Below are 16,092 nucleotides of genomic sequence, written 5' to 3'. Positions count from 1 at the left end.
TGTTTTGGAGTACACATGCAACACTTACAAGAAACACCGGAACTACTCCCAAGGAGTAGAGAAAATCGGAAATTGTTTCCGGTAATTTGCGATCGCGAAGAAAAATCACAGCGTTTTCGACGCGATTTTCATCATTTTACTAGCAGAATTTAAGCATCATAAGCTTACAAATTGATCTAGCTTAAGAAGTAGAATGTCGTCTAATAACCAGAATGATGTCAAAAGACCAGCTAAAATTATAAAGTAAGTAAGCTTATGAATTTTAGGCCAAATTTATACACGTCACTCATGCACTTCCAGTTCATGTCACTCCCACACAGTGTCAACAGCCAGTGTTATAAATATAAACTTAATACTCCGTTGGTGAGCGACGCGACGGGCGATTGGTATTTCACAGAACGCAAGAAAAGGAAGCCTACCGTATCTGATTGGCTAGCCTAGCCAATCAGATACGGTAGGCCTCCTTTTTCTTGCGTTCGGTGAAATACCAATCGCCCGCCGCGTCGCTCACCAACGGAGTATTAAGTTTATATTTATAACACTGGCCAAATCGATCGCTTTGTCGCTCAGAGGTGTAGTACAAAGTGCAATAATTTTTTTTGCAAATATAACCAGTTTTTATCGGTATTTTTTGGAAAATCACAATAATGAATTCAAGTGAGGGTCAGAAAATGAAGTGAGGGCGGGTGGCGGGAAACTCAAAATCGACTTTCCTTGGCCTTATAGATACAGCACCTGGGTTTTACACAGGTTCCTTTTGTATAATTCATTTCTCAAAGTCAAACAGTTGAAAATATCACAATTTTTACTTTGGATTTCAAAATCTTTACTTATAAAATGCAGTTAAAGATATCCACAGCAAACAGCAAGGCCCCGCTAATTAGTGTATTGCTTTTCGAAAGTTAGTGTACTGGAAACAAAACCTGCGTGTTACCTGAAAACAAATCAAATTTTCTATAATAGTAACACCATATGTGCTATTGATCATGCGCAAATCGTAGAATAGAAATCCCGGGATAGAAATATACGTCGAACAACTGAATACATGCACAACGTACGGACCAATATATTTTTGTAAACATTTTAGGCCTACATGTATAACAAAATGTATATTTTCGTACAATTGTACGGAGTACCTTTAGAATACCCTACCACATCGACGGCGCCATGAAGCTGCACCTTTTTTGTAAAACTACACCGGCGTCGGCGCTTAATTACTTATTAATGGCATAGATTTAAATTAAGTTAGAGGTATATGAGTCAGGTTTTAATACAGTATGTGTAAATTTGACTTAATGAAGTTTGCATTCATCAAGGTAATAAGTGTTAGTACGATTAAATTATTGTGGTTACTTCTAGATAATAGTAATGTCATTTGAATTTAATTTAAGCATAATGAAATAACTATATTGCATTATATAGTGGCTTAGAAGTATTTTAATAAAATTAAAATAAATAATTAATAAATTAAAATTATGCGTAATAGATTTTAATGTACTCAAGTAATAATGATGACCGCATCAAAAGATGATGTTAATAAGCATGATATAATTATAATTATTGTGACGTATAAGAGGCCGATTGTAATTGGTTATGAATGATATATAATTATATAATTCTAATTATTATGATGGATTAGAGGGCGATGGTAGTTAATTAATAATTATGACATAATAATAATGAGTGTGAGGGATAAGAGGGTTGTTGTAAGTAATTAACAATGATTGTTAATAGTGATTAAAGTTATATTGATAAGAGGAATGTTAATTGTTAATGAGTGGTTTGATTAAGAATGAGCAGCATTTATTTCATGGAGTAAATACGTTAAGTATCATATATTGAATAATGATGTGATGGTGAATGAAGGTATCGTTGTTGCTGTGCTACAGCGACGCCCAAAAAGTATCGATGTTGCCGTGCTACAGCGACGGGCGCCGGCTAGACCTTTATGAGGGGCCTACACCGACGGCGGTAAGGTAGACCTATTTCCGTAAGGCTACACCGACGGTGCAAAGGTGCACCTTATGTAGGCCTAATTGTTAAAGTTGTCATATTAGCAAATGAGTGTGGTGGAGGAAGGTATCGTTGTTGCCGTGCTACAGCGACGGCGCAAAGCTAGACCTTTTTTTACAGGGCTACACAGAGGGCGCGAGGGTATGGCTGTTGCCGTGCTACAGCGACGGCGCCGGCTATACCTTTTCAATGGGCTACACCGACGGCGCGAAGGTGTACCTATTTCCGTATGCTAACACCGACGGCACTGAGGTATACCTTATTTGGTCATGTCACCAAATGAATGTAGGGGAGGTAGGTATCGCTGTTGCCGTGCTACAGCGACGGCGCCGGCTATACCTTTTACGGGCAACACCGACGGCGGAAGGTATCGCTGTTGCCGTGCTACAGCGACGGCGCGAAGCTATATCTTTTTACTGGGCTACACCGATGGCGCGAAGGTGTCATTGTTGCCATGCTACAGCGACGGCGCGAAGCTAGACATTTTTGAGGGGCTAAACCGACGGCGCGAAAGTATACCTATTTCCGTATGATAACACCGACGGCACTTAGGTATATACCTTATTTGGTCATGTCACCAAATTAATGTGGGGAGGAAGGTGTCGCTGTTGCCGTGCTACAGCGACGGCGCCGGGCTATACCTTTTACTGGGCTACACCGACGCGCGCGAAGGTATCGCTGTTGCCGTGCTACAGCGACGGCGCCGGGTTATACCTTTTACTGGGCTACACCGACGGCGCTGAAGGTATCGCTGTTGCCGTGCTACAACAACGGCGCCGAAGCTATACCTTTTACTGGGCTACACCGACGGCGCGAAGCTATCGTTGTTGCTGTGCTACAGCGACGGCGCAAAGCTAGACTTTTTGCGTTTTTGTAGTGACTTGATCAAATAAATGTAATGAAGAGGAGGAAGGTATCGCTGTTGCTGTGCTACAGCGACGCCGCTAACCTATACCTTGCCATTGGGTGAAGGTACCGCTGTTGCCGTGCTACAGCGACGCCTTGAATGATATGATGAACATGTGAAATGGGGAGTTGCTTGTTTGTTGACAAGAGGAAATATTAAGTTAAGTTGCCATTGGTAATCGCATAATGCACATTTGTTTGCACCTGGTTGTCACTGGTTGGGGCATTTTATGAACGACGTATACACTGGTTTATGTGATTTCATAATTTCCAGATATTATAAATAAAAACAGGACCGTGACCACTGAAAAGTTAATTAAGAAGAAACAGAACTTTTGCACCTGGTTATCACTTGTTGGTGCCTTTTATGAACACGTATACACTGGTTTATGTGATTTCATACTTTGCAGTTGTTATAAATAAAAACAGGACCGTGACCACTGAAAAGTTAATTAAGAAGAAAATGGTCATACACTCCCGACTAATTAGGTGAAAAATAAGCATCATAAGACATTTCTTTTACAAGTTCAACAAAACATTGTGAATGAAACAGAACTGTTATCTTCCATCTTTATTCAGATTTGTATTGAACATAAGAACACGGTCAATGTAAAGTAAAGCTTGTGAGTGGTAGGGCGTTTTATGAACGACGTACAATCATGATAATCATTTAGGCCTATACTTAGCAAGGTCTTTTAAAAGAAGAAATTTGGTACAAAAATCATGGAAATCGGTAGTAGGGTTGTTGAGAAATTGTCGATCAAAGTTCACACGGCGATGTCGCTGTAGCCCTGCAACAACGATAACCTTCCTTATAGGCATCGCATTAATGGGTGAATATTTATATAGAAGTTTGTTTGTTTGTTTGTTTGTTTGTTAATTAATTCATTAATTATCAAGCGGCGATGTCGCTGTAGCCCTGCAACAACGATAACCTTCCTCATGGGCATAACATTAATGACTGAATATTGTTAAAAGTTAATTGTTTAAGAACGTTAATTAATTGATTAATTATCAAACGGCGTAAGTCGTTGTAGCCTGCAACAACGGTAACCTTCCTCGTGTGCATCATAATTTACATATTATACGGTAATTAATGACTGAGTATTGTTAAAAGTTAATGTTTTATTTAATGTTCTTAAGTTAATTAATAATTATTTATCTCTTCTTTAAATAAGATAATTAATGAATGGAAACCGATCATTATGCAGATTTATGATTCCTGGCTGATTATGGGAAGCAAAGCAATAATTATGAATATTAATTAAATTTAATGTTCCTCTTCTTCATTATATAGTGGCATTATTAATTAAATTACTACAATGTTGTTTTGAATCTCTCTCGTTCGTTTATTTAATTTGCTGAATTAAGTGATTTATTAATTGCACTGAGTTAATCCATACATCATTCAATGTAATCCTATCATCGAGTTTCGCGCCGTCGGTGTAGCAGGGCTAAAACTAGGGTAGCTTCGGCGACGGCCAAATGTGGTAGGGTATAGTAAAGCTCAGCCAATTGTACAACTATCGTTTCTACCCTATGACCTATAAAAGTTACCTGTTATCAAAGTGTCCGCAAAAAACTGGTCATCGCAAGTATCTTTGATGCTGAAAAGTAACGATATTCACGCAGGGACAGGCCGAAAACCTTACCTCGATCGTAAGATCCATCCCATGCATGTCATAAATAATTCATTATTGCATTGTGTAAATGTCACTGATTGTGTCCACGTATTGTTATTGCACCTGTTAAAGCAGAAGTCATGCTGAATTTATACTCGATCACTGGATCACCATGTGAATTCGCCTATTAGTATTAAAAAAAAAAAAAACCTCTACGACCAGGTTGTTAAGCATCGAGCACGCTGACTGGCTTAGCAAATATCCAATTATTTTTGTAAACCAATCAGGTTAGACGTACTTTACTGGCGGGTCACATAAATTCATACTGTAAAAGGCCGTCCCCTTCATTGATTGGCTTACGATTGCGATGAATGGTGTTTGCAACCAATCACAAAACGGGTTACAAATAAATAAGGCGCCCATCGGAAATTTTGTACACGTCCATGATGACGTCATGCCACGAGGTAGCCGGAGGCTTCGCTTTTCTGCTAGCTTTAAAAGCGAAGCGAGTGGTATAAAGTCAGTTTCACACAGGTGATTTATGGAGCATATCATAAAATCTCTGAGCACATACACAGCGGATTTGACAGATAAAAATGACATTTGCAATTAAGGTAGGGACTGCGCCCCGGGAATAAGAGCCCCGCCCGGGTAGCCTAGTACCCGGGCAGGAATTCCATGCCCGGATACCCGAAATTCAAAAAAAAAAAAAGTTTTTGGTTTTGTAGTGTCCCTGGACCACAGAATTAAAACCAGAGAACCAGGACTCGGCCGCCATCTTGATACAGGCACGGAGCAAAAATTGGGGGTATTCGGTTTCCCTCGGAATGCGCTCGAGGCATTCGTTGTCATGCAAGCGCGACATGGATGATGGGCCCATACTCGGCAGTGGGGTTTGACTCCCACCCTTTTTATTTTACCCCCACCCTTTTTATTGAGGCACCCTTTATACTGAAAATTCCTGACCCCCACGCTTTTTACTGAGGCACCCTTTATACTGAAAATTCTTGACCCCACCACTTTTTTTGCTTTTTCCGCTATTTGTAAACTGACAAAGTCGCACACAATTTGGTTCGAAGTATCAAGTACGCCGAATTCTGCACCTATTTCACATGTGCGAGTCCGATGTTTTTCTCTCCAATAAGTTAATTGATACATTACGTGAACAATGCAAATTATATGTGAAAAACTACTACTGCACTGTAAAATAAGCATTTTAATGAATAACTGTACTTTTATGGTGTTCAAATGTTGTTCTCGCCACGACACTCGACCTCCGCCCTGTTCAGCGACTATATCCTACTTCTTCCGTGCTGCTTCGCTCAATCAATTATGCATGTTAATGGCGCCACTCATATACGATCAATGTAAAGAAAAATAACACGTCATGGAAAATCGGACATTTGCATATGACGTAGGTGTTTTGGCAGCGCTTCCAGGGAGGATATTGTGTACATTGCACTGGATTCACGTAAACAAGCACGAGCCTGCATCAAATGGAATTTTATCTTGCGACATAGTGTGCAAGTTTTGGTGATTTTTCTTGGAACTATGATTATTTTATCATTCAATAAAAATATACTGTAAGTTGGAAGAAGCCCCACGCTTTTTATTTTAATCCCACGCTTTATATCAGTCCACGCTTTTTACCCAAAAAGTTTAAACCCCCACGCTTTCACCAATTTTCAGAATTTCGAACCGGCACGCATTATAAAGCGTGGACTGCAAAGTGTGTGGGCGCATTTGAGAGACGCACTTCATGCGACCTGTACGCGAGTATCAAGACGCTTCAGATGAGACGCAGAATTGTTTTCGTTCGTCTCCAAGCACGCCGGCAAGGACCCGAATACCCCAATTTTCTCCCCATGGCTGACGGCGTGATTATGCGTGGCGGTATAGGGAGTCCCGGTTCTCCTTCTCTAATTCTGTGCCCTGGACCTAGACCTAAATGCTAGGATCATTCATGGTTGACCTAAAAAAAAAAAAAAAAAAAAAAAATTCAAGATATTTTGTATTTTTAATATGAAAATTTATAATTTGTATTTGACATACTCTATTAATGATTTCTGCATTGAATTTGAATGCATTTTGAAATCATTAAAAGAGTATGACATGAATACAAAGTATCAATTTTCAAGAAAATACAAAATATCTTGAAATTTTTTTTTTTTTTTTTTTTTTAGGTCAACCATGAATGATCCTACATGTAGCATTTAAGTCTAGGTCCAGAGACACTACAAAACCGAAAAAAACACCTTTTTTTTTTTTGTACCCGCCCCAGGTATCATTATGCCTCAAATCACTGATTAAAGGTAATTTGATTCTCTTTCAAATGAAAGAACTTTCAGCTAAAAATATTGAACTTCAAAATTGTATGAGCGTCCCTACCTTGGAGCGATCCAACGCCCTCTATTTAAAAATATTGTGGGCGGAGCATTTCTCATGTCCATCAATCGATTCACTTTGCCCCATTACCACGCTAAACCAATCACGTTCATGCAATGAGGGGCAATTGGGGCAATTTAAAAATGGACCCTAATAATTTCGCTTGCCGGGAAAATGTTAAAACAATTAAATTCCCTTGGCAGCTTTGGTTAATTTGAGGAGCAGTTTTGTTTTCTTAATACTTTTCTCAAATTAGATTCTCAGACTCAGTTAAGATTCAATTCGGCAGGCAGGATCGTCATGTGAGACATGTAAACTACTTCAGAGAAGCCACTGCCTTGGCATTAATCTCTGACTTAATCAATCAATCTGGACTTGACATAATTTGTACATTATTTGTAAGTAAGACGGCTCACTGATAATATGGAGGCTGATGGGCCCTAGAGGTTCTTGATGGAGAAGCAGTTACTGCAATGGCTGTGCAAAAATGGTTGATCCTTTGCTGATTTGATATTTGGTAATTTCTAGTCGTGGTGACCCATTTATGAGAGCTTTTGCTCCAAGGTGTCAATGCACATTAAATGGCTAGTGCCAGTGCCATCAAATAAGGCAGAGGTTAACGGTTTTCTTTATATTCGGTTTAAGCTTAGCATAGCTTTGGTTCAAAGTTCACATAATTGAAACATTTTGAACATGATGGCCAATATCGGATTCCACTTCACAACATTATTATGTTTTGATGAATCCAAGTGTGTGAAAATATTGGATCCAAAACATAATAATGATAAAATTGTATGCTTAACGCCCAATATTTATTGGTCTTGCTATGAGTTTTAAAATATTGGACTCAACTACGTCTCGTCCAATATTTCATTAATTCTTTGAAATTCTTCCATTTCCCAGGAGCTAATATAATTATGAGGGAAATCTTATTATATTGTGAGTTTTGTGACACCTTTTACTTTCGAAGATCTCATTATCTTTGGAGATCTATGATTAAAAACTTTCCTCTCAATTACCTATGGCATCTGAAATAAATAAATTGCAAATAAACAAGCTAATATGTAAACTTGTCAAAACCGTACTATATTTTAACCCTTTTGTTTGTAGATCTATTGCATATAACCGACTTAACTATTCTCTTGCAAATAACCCTAAAAGATCTCCTTCTCACATGTGCTGCTATGCATTGAAATACCTGAGGAACATGTTGAAAATAACATGCCAATAAAACATATTTGACAATTCAAGAATATATATATTTGTTTTGTTAATTTGTTTTTATATAATTCACTCTTTTGCACGCATTCTTCCTAGTCTTTCTATAAAGTTATTTTTCTCATTTCATTCAACTATTACCTTTAATATTTTTTTCTTTCCTTAAAAGAGGTTGCCAAATAGCAATAAAAATGCAAGTTTTGGAATAAAATTAACTCATCACTCCAGTCCACAGAATAGCCCACAACCCCATAATTTTCAGATGTGGACTGTTTTGCCATTTGTTTGTCTACTTAATTAATCAGTTTGAACTTACTTGTCCTTGTTTTTGTTACAGTTACAAAGTTCCAGAAGAAGGAGCGGCACCAGATGATCCCACAGCAGATTATATGAACTTATTAGGAATGGTATTCAGCATGTTTGGACTGATGATGAAGGTATGTTGCAGTAGAGTAAGCAAGCTGAAGATAAATAATTTAGTATGCTTGCTGTCATTAATTATCTTAATTTATATTTATATATGGGTAAAGTTAAAAATAATGGCACCGTTTGGTTGTTGATGCCTGCTGTGCAAATGAAATAGACCAGCAAAGAAATAATAATTACATCTCTGAACACTGTTTGTAATTTTGACCTTTTTGTCACACTTTGGTGCCATTATTTCTGATTATACCCATATGTCTTTGTTTAAAATTGTTATGATGAAATCTATCTTTATTTATCTCAAATATATTAATGTCATAATGGCTATAAAATTATTGGATAGTTATAGCTTATTAAATGGCCCTCATGATCATAAGGGTAATGTTGAGTCTATTCATTGCATTGCTTTGTTGTGTTTTCCTGATATCTCAAGAAATCTTCAACATTTAGCTATTGTGAGAGCATAATTCTTTTGCGCAGAAATTAGTCTGACATAGTACATGTATGCTTAGTCGTGTTTTGTGAAATATGAGATGTTCTTTGAATTTATGTATTGAGTGAGATAAAACAATTATCCACTTGCCATTCCAGCTTTGATTTATCATTTGAATCCCCTTTTACATGTGTGCAGTACAACTGTTGCTTTATTTTTTTCCAGATGAAATGGTGTGCCTGGATTGCCGTATACTGCTCATTTATAAGCTTTGCTAACACAAGATGCACAGAAGATGGAAAACAAATGTTCAGTAGTTTTATGTAAGTATCTATTTATATGCCAAATATCATCGCGTGTATCACATACCGACAAACCCAGACCAACAAGTATATAGAGTTATAGACCACTGTCTTCAGTGCACGCAGTGACACTGCATAGCAAGTTAGCAACAATTTTGGTGAAGACGCAAACGAGCATGTCTTTCTTTCCAGACATGTATGTGTCATTTCCCTGTGCCTAATAACTCCTGCCATCCAGTCAAAATCACCATGGATATGTGGTCTCACCTACCACCGTGGTTAAGGATGAGCGGTCAGATACTTATCTCGGGACTTAATCTGTAGACCTACATTGACAAATGAACAATCGGGTCCAGGTGGATCCATATTGACAATTTAAAGGCCCATTCAGTGATTTGCTCATCCGGACGATCGTAAAAATCATCCAAATTCAGATTTTGGTACCTTTGTCATTGTCATAGATGTGCTAACATAGCCTGCGAGTGGTTCAGCCGAAAGTCGTGTATTTAAGACAAAATAAAACATTTTACACAAATCTGTAATTTAGATACTGACAGTATCTAAATTAGCTACGTGTATTTGAATGGGGCTTCAACTTCGTCAGTACTACTGTTTTCTTAGTTTTTTGCCAAATTTGTAATTTCAAAAGTACCAAATGACAATTTGAATGACTTATCCTTCACTTTTAAGCAATTTATATGAAACAATTTTAATTTTTTCACACTTGCGCTAGGATCAGTGAATGGGTCTTTAATTTATCATATGTTTAGATTTCATGAAAATGATTATCACATAGTGATATCTTTAACATAGTGATAATCTATATGTGAGAAGTACGATTTTATAATATTTTAATATTTTGGGAAAACTTCAAAGGTCTACTTTTAATAGACATATGAATTGCTGTACATTAATGGCAAGTTTATAATCTACACCCACTCACAATACAATTAACATCCTCAACATTTTCCCGATGTTCATTTCTTGATCAATTTGCAATCAACATCGTATGTGATACACCTACACATATATGTTACTATGTGATACACCCGACTCTGCTATTTAGAATAAAAGACAGTAACACATGAAAGGAAGTTAACTTGTTAAAAGACCTGAAATATTTAGATGTTTTTGGGAAAAAATGTATATCTTCAATACGAAAGGTCAAAATTTTCATACGATGGACGGCTTTTCATCCCAGCCATACACTTTAAATACATATCATTAGATTTAGTTTAATTTGAGGACTGTTAAATATCAAAAATATAAGAAATATCAATTTTTAATAATTTGCCATAATTTTTTTTATTATATCCCGAATTTCAAAGAATAAAAATTATATAATATCAGAAGGACATTCCTTGTATTCGGAATGCAATTTGATGTGCCTGATGTGCTCTCAGGCCCAATAAAAAATACTGTGTAATGGTGGGTGACCTACTTCTTAATAAAATGAGGCCTATATGTTGTTCGCCTCATAACATTGTGTATTGATAATTGAATGGCTTGCACAGTTGAGCACAGCACCTATGCTACTTGCACATGGTGTAATGTGTGACTAGCGGCTGGCGTGCGCTTACATGAATTTACACAAGCGTTAGTTGGGACTGAATGGACGCACGCAGTAATAAAAACCTAATAAGTTTCTACATTATTATAAGACAAACTTCTTTACTGTGTAGTACAATGGTATGCTCTCACCAAGTTAATGTGGTACTACACCCTTGATAAATTTGTGAGTATTTATGCATTTTTCTCAAAAAAAATAATAACACACTGGTAACAAAAGTTATGTATATTATAGGGGCAAGGAATCCAGTTACTACACTGGAATTTCAGTGACTCAAGATAAGCGGTACATTATTTATGATAAGAAAAGAGGTACTGCTAGAATGTACCTCATTTCTTAACATATATAATGAACCACTTGTCTTCAATCACTGAAATTTCAGTGAAGTAATTGGATTCCTTGCCCCTATAATATACATAACTTTTGTTACCAGTGTGTAGTTATTTGTTGAGAAAAATGCAAAATTAGTCACAAAATTGATCAGGGGGTGTAGTACCACCTTAAGGGCATCAAGTAACTTGTTTGTTTGTTTGTTTGTTTGTTTTCTCCTCCTTACAGGTTATCAATATCAGCAGTCGTCATGTCATATTTACAGAGCCCTCAACCCATGACGTTACCATGGCAATAACACCAACTCTAGAGTAGGATAAGATGCTGCAATGACTTTTGTGCCACAATTCCTTTTTATTGATCCATAAATCTTGGATGGTAATCTTAAGTAGAAGATATCGGGACATTTTGATCAGAAATTAATATGGACTTGGTAGAATGGAATGACTTCACCATGAATTAAATAGAGAAACACGTAATTGGTTTAAAGCTGCTACCTTATGTGTTTAATTGATCACCTTTTTATGGCACCCAAAGTAAAATGGCCTGATATTTTTCACTTGAAGATTGTGGGGTTGGTCTTTCTTTAATAAGGATAGCCACCTGTGGTCAAATGGAAAGGCAGAATACCAAGGAAGTCTTGCAATATGCAAATGTAGCCCAGGTCAAGAACAGTGTGTTCTATATTAACTGAGCAAACCAACACTGACAATTGGAGAACCATTCATCCAAGAATCATGATACATTGCATATTGCTTATTATGGAGTATGGGCTCCAGACTTCTGTTTAATAATTTTTTTTTTTTTAAATTAATTATTTTTTAAAGAAAAGGTATTTTGGCACTTGACTATTTTGTGACACACTTTGATGTTATGTACTTTTGTTTAATGGTAAGAATTTTGTCCTGTTTACTGTTTGATCTTAAATAATTATGTTAATTTCTGTCATGTAGTTTTTTGCTCAAATTTGTGGGAGCCAAGAGTATAGACTAATTGGATCGGATTGGTTGTCATTAATTTGTATTTATCAGTTCAGTATAAATCAGTAATTTTGTTTTTCACCGAGTACTCCAATAACTTCTATATTATGTGACACGGTCTGGTCCATGGGGATCAAAGGCGACAAATTTGAAATTGAGATAAAGGCAAAAATATGGAGTAAAAAAAAACAATAGAGGAAATTATGACCTCCGTAAGGTACCACTAGGCAATTCGCATTAAACTACAATAAAACAGATGATAGGAATGAATGGTTGTGGAATCAAACTAGAGACCTGTCACCTGACACTCTGTCATCTTAGAATCTTGCCCAACATGGATGCCATTGTTATATCATTCTGGTTTGTTTATTGCATAGAGTCTATAAAATACATTAGAAAATAAACATCACTAAATTTCAGAACTTTAGAACAAGTGTACTAGACCTTTGGTGTTTTCAGTATTATGATAGTATAATGTTTGTATTATAATGATTATATCTCAAGTTTCAAAAATGCCTCCTTTGGCCCCATGGAGCAGATTATGTCACATACAGAAAAAAAACCCATAAATATTACAGAAGCATGTTTTTTTTATACATACAAACAGTTGTAAGATACCAAATTAATGCAGATTTATGTTTGTTTAGGAGTGATGGTCTTCATATTTGTTATTGGTATTTACATATTAATAAGACCTACTTACACAAAATTTGGACAAAGTTGCTATAGATCTATTATGTAATGCACTATATTCAAGTACTTCCCCTACTACTCTATCTGGGAAATAATGTTGGGCACTGGTAGGGATTGTAATCTGGGATTACATCTGGATTAAACGGTTGATTCACTCCAGGAGTAGGGGCCCCGGCAGTTTGAAACTTGCGTAATCTCCCGAGCCTGCAAACCTGGGGTAGTTCCTCCGGGTTGGGGAATGTACTGAACTGAACTTTATTTCCCCACTTTCACAGGGATCAGACCAAGGTGGGGGTTTAGTGAAATACTTGAATAGTGACAAATCATATAATGAAATCTGACTTAGTCCTGGTTTTAAGGAAGTGGGTCTCCAATATGCTATTCTGAAAAGGTACTAAAATGTATATACATTGTAAAATATAAACATTATTTCCAGGATAAGTTAAATGGCATCACATAAAATATTATACAAATATTTACTGCTCATGAGGGGTCTGATGGAATCTATTGGTCCCGAGGTGAACTGGAGACTGTGGACCTACTATTTTCCCGAGACCGCCAGGTTGAGCGAAAATAGTAGGCTCACAGTCTTCAGTTCACCGAGGGGACCAATAGATTCCACCAGATCCCGAATTTAGAGCAGTAAATATTTGTTTTATATACTTCTTTAATATATTCTTTGTTCATTGATATTAGAAACACAAGGCTTTTATCATAGACATATAGGCCTAGGTATACATGTAGGTTTAAATAGGCCTAATCAAGGCTAGGCTGGCCTAGATGCACATGCATGCTGCACACACACAGTTGAAAGCTTACTGTGAAAATGTTGTAACCTCTATGCAATACACATTCTATACATTAATACCCTGAAACCAGTACAGAAATCCCACGTATGTGGCGAGTTGCACTTGGACCGACCACTAGGATCTGTGATGCAGCATCAAAGTTATACTAATAGGGAAATAGTAGTACTATACTTCCAATAGTACCCCATTCCCTCATCAATCATCTTTTTGACTTAAAACTAATGTTGGTCAAATGATACTTGTTTAACCAATTAATGAACACGAATATATTAATGAAGGATACAATAGTTAGTATATAAGGCTGAACAAAAATGTTTATGTATTTCCATTAGCATATGTTCTCTAAGGAGCAGTCAGTCTGTATAGGCTAATTATTATATATTTTTAACATATTTTGAATTCCGGCCACATGCTCTTGGTCAGTGATTTAAAAATGGGGTGAAGAAAAGAACTTTTCTCTTCATCTTCTGGGCAGAGAAAACAGTTTTTTCTTCATCTTTTAAAAAAAAATTTAATGGGCAGCTGGGGTAAATGGAACCATAACAATTATAGAACTAATACTATAGAAGGTAAAAACATTTTGGGTCAGCACTGTTTTAGTCAGTTGGTCAGGAAACCCAAATCCTAAAAATTATTTTGTTCCAGCCCTCAAAAAACTATTTTGGGTAGCTGTGGTTGAGAAGGTGTTGGTCGATGGTCGGATGACTGGAAACACATAAACATTTTTGTCCCGCCTAATATGTTAAATTCAGTATATCATGAAGACCCATTTGAATAACAATGGTAATGAATGTCTTGTTGTTGTTTTTAATTATGGGTACAGAATGGAAACATTTTAATAAACTGAAAATGAAGTCAATCCTGATGGGAATGGTATTCCTAATTGTTTATATCCTTGCAATGAGTGGTCTGTTGTCTGAGCATAGTGCCGGATGGTAGAGAAGGGAGCTAATTATAGTACGGTACACATAATTATTACATAGCACCTGGGCAGTGTGGTCTTTGTAAAATTCCTATTTGGGGTTCAGTGGTGTATTTGAGCTCAAATTAAGGTTGGTCTGAACCTGGAATTATGGAAACTTTCAGACCTCATAACTTCTAAATTGTTGGTCTAAAGTATATAAAAGTATACATATTTAGAATGGCAAAGACTTGATAAGTTCAGCTGTGAGGTCAAATTTGGGCCAAAATGGCACTTTGGCTCAAATCCCAAAAATAACGGTTTTGGCCCACTTCTTCTTTTGTGCACCATAACAAAAAATTCTTGGGCCAAAAGTTTTTTTATTAATTTTAAAAACTAGATCAAAATATCTAGGACCCGTTTTTTCATTTTTTTGAATTTCGACTAACTTTCAGAAATTTGCGCCAAAAATGGTCAAAAAATGTTGATTTTTCAAAAAAATCATAAAAAAGCCCGATTTTGGCACAAATTTCAAATATTTTTGGTGAAATCGGTCAAAATTCAAAAAATGAAAAACGGGTCCTAGATATTTTGATCTAGTTTTTAAAATTAATAAAATTAAATTTTGGCCAAGAATTTTTTTGTTACGGTGCACAAAAGAAGTGGGCCAAAAACTGTTATTTTTGGGATTTTGGGCGAAAAATGGCATTTTGGCCCACCTTTGACCTCACAGATGAACTTATCCAGTCTTTGCCATTCTAAATATGTATACTTTTATATACTTTAGACAAACAATTTAGAAGTTATGAGGCCCGAAAGTTTCCATAATTCCAGGGTTCAGACCAACCTTAAACAAAAAATGTTGTTTTTACTATATTTTTGCCCAAAATTTAAGAAAATCATGTGTTTACTCACTTTACTGGGCCAATTTTCAATTTACATGGGGGTAGAGGTTATTTTCTTTTTTTGGGGGGTTGACAATCGGGTTGTTTTAGGAGGGGTTGAAATTTTCTTTTTGGGGTTGAGTTGGCAAACCAACTCATTAGGTGTTCAATCCCCAACACCCCACCCTGCAAAGAGCACACTGCTCCTAGGTCAGGCTAGCCCCTAACACGTACCCCACCTTGCAAAGAGTACACTGCCCCTAGGTCAGGCTAGCCCTGTGACCTGGCAAAGAGCACACTGCCCCTAGGTGACTGCCAGGTCCAATATGGGATCCATTATAATTATACTAGCCATTTATACAGTGATAAACATCAAAGAAACCACATTTATTGTAGGGTGGATAGGGATATGAGACAACACAATGAAGGAGGGTGACATATTAAGCAATGGTTGAATAGATATAGCTAGGTCTTTGTGTTTTTCTGTGACTTTAATTTGTAGGCCCCAAGCCAAGGATACAAAATGTTGAGATTCCACCCTTATTTTCCCAATTTCGCCATTTAGGAGGCTCCCATTTTCTTTGGAAGGGGGTTCGTGAATATGTTGGTAACTTAACTGGAGT

General features: G+C 36.8%; 1 protein-coding gene across 1 annotated transcript; it reads left to right on the top strand.

Annotated features, from left to right (window-relative positions):
- The first annotated feature begins 45 nt into the window (after nucleotides 1–45).
- On the top strand, nucleotides 46–12,402 carry LOC140145844 (PAT complex subunit Asterix-like). Its single transcript, XM_072167532.1, has 4 exons — nucleotides 46–243; nucleotides 8,482–8,581; nucleotides 9,226–9,323; nucleotides 11,431–12,402. Exons 1-4 carry the CDS (start codon nucleotides 194–196, stop codon nucleotides 11,498–11,500), a joined length of 318 nt encoding a protein of 105 aa, XP_072023633.1. The 5' UTR covers nucleotides 46–193; the 3' UTR covers nucleotides 11,501–12,402.
- The last annotated feature ends 3,690 nt before the right edge of the window (nucleotides 12,403–16,092 follow it).

The sequence above is a fragment of the Amphiura filiformis genome, chromosome 1, assembly GCF_039555335.1.
Source record: "Amphiura filiformis chromosome 1, Afil_fr2py, whole genome shotgun sequence".
Lineage (NCBI taxonomy): Eukaryota > Metazoa > Echinodermata > Ophiuroidea > Amphilepidida > Amphiuridae > Amphiura > Amphiura filiformis.
The sequence above is the reverse complement of the archived record's forward strand: the minus strand, read 5'-3'. Positions and strand labels throughout refer to the sequence as shown.